The sequence below is a fragment of the Salvelinus sp. IW2-2015 genome, linkage group LG13, assembly GCF_002910315.2.
Source record: "Salvelinus sp. IW2-2015 linkage group LG13, ASM291031v2, whole genome shotgun sequence".
NCBI lineage: Eukaryota > Metazoa > Chordata > Actinopteri > Salmoniformes > Salmonidae > Salvelinus > Salvelinus sp. IW2-2015.
Genome location: NC_036853.1, coordinates 23400631 through 23409875, shown reverse-complemented (window position 1 = coordinate 23409875; position 9245 = coordinate 23400631). Strand labels below are relative to the sequence as shown.

At 43.6% G+C, this 9245-nt stretch overlaps 1 protein-coding gene across 2 annotated transcripts; it reads left to right on the top strand.

The window, feature by feature from the left end:
* Window positions 1-300: 300 nt before the first annotated feature.
* On the top strand, window positions 301-8046 carry LOC111972337 (SERPINE1 mRNA-binding protein 1). 2 transcript variants are annotated; one of them, XM_023999357.2, is made up of 9 exons: window positions 301-655; window positions 2133-2328; window positions 3451-3594; window positions 4893-4961; window positions 5291-5365; window positions 5538-5709; window positions 5804-5863; window positions 5988-6233; window positions 7336-8046. In XM_023999357.2, exons 1-9 carry the CDS (start codon window positions 400-402, stop codon window positions 7393-7395), a joined length of 1278 nt encoding a protein of 425 aa, XP_023855125.1. In that variant the 5' UTR covers window positions 301-399; the 3' UTR covers window positions 7396-8046. The 2 variants fall into 2 exon arrangements, with proteins under 2 accessions (XP_023855125.1, XP_023855123.1); XM_023999355.2 differs by having other exon boundaries at window positions 4890-4961.
* Window positions 8047-9245: the final 1199 nt, after the last annotated feature.

The following is a 9245-nucleotide window of genomic DNA, read 5'->3' as shown; positions in this document are numbered from 1 at the left end:
GAAGGTGAATATGGATAGTGGGTGTGTGTGTATAGTGTTTAGATGATTATAGAAAGGGTGGGAAAGCTCTCCCAAACAAAATACATGATTGAATGCAAATAGCAAACTACAACAGATATAACATTCATGCTTGTCAAATGGAGAAACGCAAAAGCATTAACCCCGTCCATCGTTCTGGGTACTGTATTTTATTGAGTGAGCCGCCCCTTATGTTTTCGCGAAACTCTCCGTCATCAAAGAACTACACGCCCCACCTGGCGCCAAAGTTGAGGCCCCGGATGTCTATCACGCCGGAAGAGAAGGAGGTCCTTTTCCCAGCCATCTTGTGGCATCATTTAGCGAAGTGTTCGCACCAAGCCTCGTAGAATCGGAGGAAAATCCTGCTGAAGGGGCGCCATCATGCCCGGACATATGCAAGAAGGTTTCGGCTGCGCTATAGCCAACCGATTCGACCAACTATTTGACGACGAATCGGACCCGTTCGAGCTGTTGAAGGAGGCAGAGAACAAGAAGAAGGAGGCTCCTGTCCCTGGTGCCGCCAAGACCGCAGCCCAAGCCGCCAAGCTCCAGAAAAAGGAGTCCCAGAAAGATAGAAAGATGGTCCCTGCTGATAAGAAAGATGAGCCTCTGGCACCCGTGCCTCTGAAGAAAGATGGTAAGACTGTTTCCTGCAGTAAATGTCGGATTGGTCTGCAAAATCGCATTTCTCGCTGGATAGTTCAGTTCAGCTAGCAATGGTTTCAAACCCTCCATGAGGTCGACATGATTCCTTTAGTGCGTCAGTTCAGATGGCAGTTAAAGTTCATAAGCTTATCGCATTCGTTGCAAAAAAATGTGTCAAGTGTGTGGTAGTCTGTGCCCCCTGATAACTAACTTGCTGGCGAACTTGTTTTGCTGCCAATAAAACGCCTCTTAGGGGCCTTGTTTAGCCATGATAATTAACTAGTTAATGAYCTAACTAACGTTAGCTTACCAAAGTCGGTTGTTTGTTTGCTAAATGCCGGTTGATCAGTGTTGGATTGGTAGCTACGTACTTGCTAAATGCACGATTGGCGAATTGTCAGTTTCGTGCAATTGAAATTGTTCGCCTAACGTTAGCTAGCGAACCGTGTATTTACACATTGGTGTAAGCCAACTTCCACAAGCGAAGTGATCGTACTAAAAAACATTGTTTTAACTAGGCAAGTCAGTTAATAAATTCTTATTTACAATGACTGCCTACCAAAATGCCTCCTGGTTACATTTGAGGGTCGTTTTTCTGCCGAATTAACGTAGATTAACTATCTTGCTAGTCTTTCGCTACCCGCATTATTAACCCGCGTCGTGACCAACCTCGTGGCTTGGAGTGTACTACAGCACCAACATGTTCTTGACAAGGCAGGGAATTGCGTCATCTTGCGTGGCGTATCGCGGTTGTGAATGAGAATATGGGCGTTTGGTGTTTTTGTCAGATAACACAGCTTCACGAGCATGCTACTCAGTGAACACATAAGATAAGACTATATCAATTGGCAAACAACTTGTTACATGTACGTTCTCGTATTAGTGAGTACTTGTACGTTACTGGCTAACTTTAGACGGGTCTACATAATCTGAAAGTAAAATAGGAGGCCCCTGTATTGTGTTAGAACGTTCCATCCTACTTACACCAGTCAGAAACAAAGTCGAAAATGTAAACGAGAGAAGAGGAGACAGGTGCTTCAACGTGCATTCAGCTGCTGGGATGTAGGGGTGGGTGTCTATTTTGGTCAACAGTGGGAGGGACTTGTCAGACCATACTTAGGGCATGTTTCCATCTGCTAGTACTGGCATGGTGCATAATACAAAGTTCAATGTTAGTTCATAGGTTAATAAAGAAGTTGACATTTTAATTGTATTCCTCTGCATGTTACATGAATAAGCCCTTACATTCTAGTTCAGAACGTCAGTCCTGCTCACTCTTTTGGAGACTGGTCTTGAGAAAAGCTCTCGCTTTAATGACAATAGTCACCAATTCACACCCCTGTTTTAGTTATTTTCGCTAGCAAGCTCTTGAGAAAATTACCCTTATACTCCTTTTGTTTTTCAAAGAACCATAACCCTACATTTTCTCATAAGGGGATTAWTAATTCCTATGCTCTGTCCTGCTCCAGGACCTGGTCCCAGGAGGATGGGTCGCAGGCCTGAGGGTCAGGGCCCAGCTGGTGGACCGCCCCGTGAGTTCCAGGGCGAGAGCCGCCCCCCTACAGACAGACCCCCCCGGACTGACAGACGGCCACCACGCCGTTTCGAGAGGCCCCCCGGCGGAGAGGAGAAGCCTGGCGAGGGAGGAGAGTTCTCTGTGGAGAAGTGAGTACTGGGTAGAGCAGGGGTATATTCAGTTGGCACCAAATGGGATTATTGTATTTTTAAACCGGTACTAACCCAAACAATAACACGATTCAGATCTGTGTGTGTGTCTGTGTGCAGGCCTTTGTTCCATCTGAACAGTAACCCATCTGATTTTACAAATAAACGTATATTAGTCCTCATTTAAGACTTTGATACCCACACCGGCACTCTAATGTAGGACAGTACCGTTCTTTCCTTTTTAAATTGGACACTAACCAGGCCTTTATTGTGTAAACAAAAACAACCCCCTTCTCCATTTGACAGGACTATTTCCCCTCAGGCTGTCAGAGGTAACCCAATCACCCAATCTTATTTATGGGGTCCACTTCACTACTGTTCAGCAGCAGAGAAAGTCACGCCACCTTCACTGATAATTCCTCAGCGTTGCCTTGTCACTTAACTTAACCTGTTACAGCAGGGTGTGTAGGAAAAGGGTGGTGGTAACATATATAAACCCTGTATACGTCCCTCCTTCCTTTGTAGAAAGAGTTGCTGGTCTATCATGAATAGCCAGGGGATTTTGGGGGGGCTCGCAATCCAACAATGACTACGCTAAAGAAGCACAAGTGTTTTTAAAGTATTCAAACAGTGCCTAAGGCAGGGCTCTACAGTGCGACCATTTTACTCACATATGTGCCTAAATATTTTGCTATGTCCCCTAGTATTTTATTTTAGGCAGTGCGTCTAGAAAATGAAAGATTCAAGCTTTATTCCCTCAAATGTTTTTATTGTGCCCTGGAATTTCTTTGTCTGCCTATATTTTTCAACTTATGCTCCCTTATTTAAAAAAAATTGTCAGCGTAGAGCCCCGCCTAAGGKAATATAAGTTATGTTTGCTATAATACTGTTCCAGTGTAGTTCACAGTATTGGTCATATATAATCCATTGTGTTTTGGGTCATGCACCGGGGTCTGTTTGTGGGGATGTAACAGTACAGATCGTTCAGATAACATGTCGGCTCTATTCATTACATTTCTATCTGCAACTTTCTGAATGTTTTAACCTCAATGAATACACATCAACTGTTCCCTCCTGTGAGGCAGGCTGCTGATTGGTTTGGTTCCTTGTCTGTCTCCCCAGGCCCATTGGGGAAAGGTCCATGAGAGGACGTGGTGGCGGCAGGGGCCGGGGATTGGGCAGCAGGGGCCGAGGCATGGGCAGGAGCGACGGCTTCGATGCCCGAGGAAAGCGTGAATTTGACAGACACAGCGGCAACGATCGATCGTAAGTCTTCTGTGTCATGTTGTGAATTATGTAGCTAGCTAACTCAAGGATGGATAAGTCGGAGCTCATTATTAGGCCTATTTCCTGCTCAAATGGAGAATCTCGGTTCTTAAAGTGCTTTTTAGTCCAGGGCTGGGAAACACAGGGTCAATTGCTGCCACTGGTGGCCACTAGATTATCACCAGCTGATCTCTTCTTAAACCATCAATATGAGCTAAAGACACCTGCATAGCTGATCTCAATTGCAATCATCATCCGCCACCAATTTACCGCTACATAACGCAGATATCGTGGTTCTTTTAGTCGTGATTGCAACCAACATTTTCCAACACTATTTCGCCCTCTGGTGGGTGTTATCAGAAAATGTTTAATCATGCTAGTTAACCAGACTACGGGTAATTTATCTGTTTTACAATCATTCTGTACAACTGAAATATAATATTTCCTTGTTTACCATGGCAAATCTACTGTGCCAATTTACCCAACAGGCTGTGTGAATGGAAAACTAATGTTGATGGTGTAGCCTACTCTTATTTTATTCATTTCCAATTTATGTAATCTATTAAATACAACTGTCTTTAAAATAACATTTTCTCATATGGCCATTTCTTATCAAGATCGGGGCTGGACTGGACCCTGGACTGTCCAAGATTTGAAATGTGTAACTAAGTCAAGTAAATCTTGATTGAGTGGTCTATTTCTTTATCAAATGAAAATGTAGTCTATAAAGTCTTGAATGGCATATATTAATTTGCCATTTTAAGGTGAAGCGTTTGAATGAAATATAGGCCTCAAGGTATTTTTTACATTCATCAGCCTTGGTTTCCAATGCTCCTGGTAGGTCAGTTTCATTGGGGGCAGGGAGTAGAGAATCTAGACCAGCTGTCTGGTATCATAATCGCTTGACATGGTAACAACGAGTGATCAACTGATCTGCTGTTTTATCCTTGTTTATTTATTTTGTTATTGCAATCAAGCTTAGTTTAGCTCGCAGGTGCATGTAATCTTCCGCTAGTAGCGGTTCCGCCTGTTGGTTGAGATCGAGCCACAGTTTCCCAAACTCAGATTAACACTAATCCTGGACTAAAAATACATTTCAATGGAGATTCTCCCTTGAGCTTGCTTTGTAGTCCAGGACTACACTTAATCTGTATCTGGGGAACTGGCCCTAGAAATATAAGAACTACTTATTTAACATTTTCCCATCCAGGTTTATCTCATTGAAATAAACTGATTTTTTTGCTGGAGAGACTATTGAAGTGAAGGTGTGAGCTAAAGCCCAGACGTTGTTTCAGCAGCCAGAAAGGTGAGGAGAAGCGTGGAGGAAGTGGATCTCACAACTGGGGCACCGTCAAGGATGAGATGGGGTGAGTTGCACTGCCGACCTAGCACAACACACCCTCTCATTACACTTTTCTAAAAGACAGAGTATGTCTACAAACTTCAAGGAAGAGTTTTGATTTAACTTGTGTGGTTGTGTGTAAACCTAWGTCAACGTGTTGAGTCAAGACACCTAGTCTCTATATTGTCCTGGTATCATCACCTTTCAGCATATTGAATGTCTGAGAATGAGTGACGTGGATGGGAATGCCGTGCAGCCACACAGGGCTGTAAAGCTGGTGTTAATGTACAGGTGGAGCTAAGCTGATGTGGACACACTCAGGTGAAGCTAAATTAGTTTTTTCCCTCTCCACAGCGAGCTTGACCAATCAAACGTAACCGAGGAGACCCCTGAGGGAGAGGAGCATCTGCCCGCTGACTCTGAGAATAAGTGAGTTGATAGGGCTGAGCCTTCTACCACATCTCCCTCTTCTTCCCAAAGTGTGCACTTGTTCTCTCCTCAGGGATTTAACAGTGTGGGCTGGTTGGCTTTTCCTCCATATTTTTTATCTCCAGCCAGTTGCGTGTTCTGACAGTTCTGTTTTCTCATCTGTCTGTTGTAGGGAGAATGAGGTTGGTGAACCTAAGGAAGTGGAACCCAAGGAGATGACTCTGGATGAATGGAAGGCCCAGCAGGACAAGGAGAAAACCAAGGTGGAGTTCAACATCCGCAAGGCCAACGAGGGAGCCGACAGCCAGTGGAAGAAAGGATACGTGCTGCACAAGTCCAAGGACGTGAGTGGACTGTCAAAACCACAAAACTGACTTGGRCTTTGTTTTGTTTTCCATAACCTAAATCAATTTTCTTCCTGCTTTCTCTGCAATAAAGGAGAAGAAAGATGATACTCTGATTGAAGCTGCAGTGGAGGCCGAGGGAGTCGCCCCTAAGGTGAGTTTCACATCTGACAGACGCTCACAAGGTCTCTCCTCAAGATAACCTAATTGTGACTGACTTGTGTGCAGGAAGCAAATGTTCAGTCATTGACGATGCCCCCCCCCCCCCCCRCTTTCAGACAGAGGATGATCACCACTTCCGGAAGCCGGCCAATGACATCACAGCCCAGTTGGAGATAAACTTTGGGGACCTGGGCCGCCCTAGCCGTGGTCGTGGTGGACCCCGTGGTGGCAGGGGGGGCCGTGGGCGCGGGGAGGGCAGAGGAGAGTTCCGGGGAGAGTTCCGCGAGCGTGAGCCCAGAGAGCCCCGCGAGCGTGATGGTGGAGCCCCCACCAGGCCGGCCCGCGGAGGCCGGACTGACAAGGTCTGGACGATTAATCCTACACTGAACAAAAAATGAACGTAACATGCAACAATTTCAAATATATTACTGGGTTACAGTTCATATAAGGAAATGAGTCAATTGAAATAAATTCATTAGGCCCTAATCTATGTATTTCACATAATTGGGAATACAGATATTCATCTGTTGGTCACAGATACGTAAAAAAAAAAAAACGTTTTAAAAAAAGTACACGCCATCTGCCTGGTAGAGTTGACTAGGATTCATCCCAGAAGAGAACACACTTCACACATTTTGTGCACAAATTTGTTTATCCCTGTTAGTGAGCATTTCTCCTTTGCCAAGATAATCCATCCACCTGACAGGTGTGGCATTCAGGAAGCCAACTAAACAGCATTATCATTACACAGGTGCACCTTGTGCTGGGGACAATTAAAGACCACTCTAAAATGTGCAGTTTTGTCACACAACAATGCCACAAATGTCTTGCGTTTTGAGGGTGCATGCAATTGGCATACTGACTGCAGGAATGTCCACCAGAACTGTTGCCAGATAATTTAATGTTAATTTCTCTACTATAAGCCACCTGCGATGTTGTTTTAGAGAATTTGGCAGTATGTCCAACCGGCCGCACAACCGCAAACCATGTGTATGGTTTCGTGTGGACGAGTGATTTACTGATGTGAACAGTGTGCTCCATGGTGGGGTTATAGTATGGGCAGGTATAAGCTATGGACAACAAACACAATTGCATTTGATCAATTGTCAATTTGAATACACAAAAAATACCACAACGAGACCCTGAGGCCTATTTCTTCTTATGCATCTGTTTACAGATACCTTATCTGTATTTCCAGTTATGGGAAGTCCATCGATTTTAGTGCATTYTTTATTTATTTCAATTGACTGATTTCCTTATGAATTGTAACTCAGCAAAATATTTAATTCGTGTTGCGTTCATCTTTTTGTTTAGTATTATTACTAATTGTCTGTTATGGCAAGAATTTATACGATTTAAAGTTGAGAGAATTTGGATTGTTTAAGTACAACAGATATGGTCATAATTTCACTGTATATGTCTGCTCAATCTCGTTCCTTCTTGTTTTCCTAACCCTCCTCCCAGCCGAGCGGGGTGATCGTGCCCAACGTGGACGACCCCGAGGCCTTCCCGGCCCTGGCCTAAGATGGAGCGGCTGCCCCATAGGCCCCCAGGAGCCCCAGGCAGACCCCTAGGCCCCTCTACGAGGCTTGCATGTTTCTGGATCCTTCAGCAAAAATTATATGATGGAGAAGACTGTCATGGCCCATGACACTTGCATCTGAGGACTGAATTTTACCCGTTTTATTAAAAAGAAAATATGGAAAAAAACAGATGGGAGAAGAAGAAAAAAGAAAGAAAAAAGAAAAGGACTTCTTGCTACTTCCGGAGCAAATTATTGGTAGAGGTTTTGTACTTAGAAACAAGGTAGCAGGGACGTTTTCATACAGTATTTTTTTCAGAGATTATGCGTTCTTCATTAATACTTTTTTTGTATTGCTGCTTGAAAATACGCATTTCCAAATATAAGGTATGAGAAAGTTGTAATTTGAGCTTGTGGTGTCCCATAGCTTGCTTTGCTATATGATCACTTCAAACCAGGCTGTGCAGGGATGGAACCCAAGCCAACTAGCTCTTACCATACTGGGTATTTCTGAAGAGGTTACTGTATCATCGCTCAGTGACATTTCAAGGACTTTGCTTTAGTTTGCAGTTTTGTGTATTATTTTTTTTAAACTAAGGCCTAGACCTCTATGATATAGGCCTGGAAAAGAAAAGGAAATTTATGGTAAGAGATCTTGGGGTGAGATATTATTTCTGATGGTGCGGATAGGGACATGCCTTGGATCGTTGATCTCCATTTTAACTATTTAAGTGTAGATACACTTTTAAAGTGGAGCCTAAATCAGTTGTTTATTAAAATGTATTTTGTATAGAAAAGAGTTTCCAAAGGACTCGATAGCAGGGGGAAGGAATACTTCAATGGTTTAAAATGTATCCCTCTGACATATTTAGCTCGTTGCTCTATCGGTGAACCGTTCCCCCTGTACGGTTTCATTTAACCCCTCTTGAGCTGCGTCTCAATGACACAGTGGCTTCCTCCTTGTTTCCTCCATCTGCGCTGATGTGAAAACAGATTTGCCACATCAGTTCAGCTCTGAGGTAAGGAAAAAAACAGATGAAGTCGCTGAGACTTGTGATGCAGCTAAGATCCTTTGGAAGCCCTCAGACCTTCTCACACTGTTTACACCATTCCAGGGCTGCATTCAGCAGTGCACCACATTGTGCAACGTTCAGATAGAAATGCATTGTATAGAACAGACAGTGAGGAGTCATGTCATCTCTACTCATGGCATTTATCTGCAGRGCTCTGTACATCGCACCCTGCTGAACGGGGCCCAGTATACTGATAACAATGTAAACCTGCTCCTTCAGTATTTCCTGTGATGGTTGAAGATCCTCCATTTTGATTTCCCCTCTGGCTCCCTACTGCATAATTGCTCTGAAAGAAATACAATTGTGTGTGGGTCAGCCTAGTGTTCTACAGATGTGTGAATCCTAACCCTGCCATTATAGACCTCCGTCGGTAAATAAAGATGGTCGATTCATTTTTGCATTGTGATGACTTCAACTCCGCCACGTACATAAATAAGAATCACATACACACAAAAAGTTACGTTCTTTCATGATTAAATAAATTCACAGATAAAGGTGCAATTGTGTGGCAAAGGTAAAATAAGAGTCAGGACTTTTTCCTGAATTCTTTTTTTGGGTAGTCTGGATATTGATATATCCAATGCTGTTTAATGGTGCACTGGTTCCTGAGTATAGTAGAATTAAGAAATGTAACTTTTAAGGGCCGATTGRGTGAATTCTGAGGACAGACTGTTTAGCTCCCCAACCATGTAATTTAGCTTTTAAATTCCGTAGTCGACTACAAACTGGAACAAAAACCTGCATCCACACTGGCCTTCACAAGACACTATTCCCAAAAT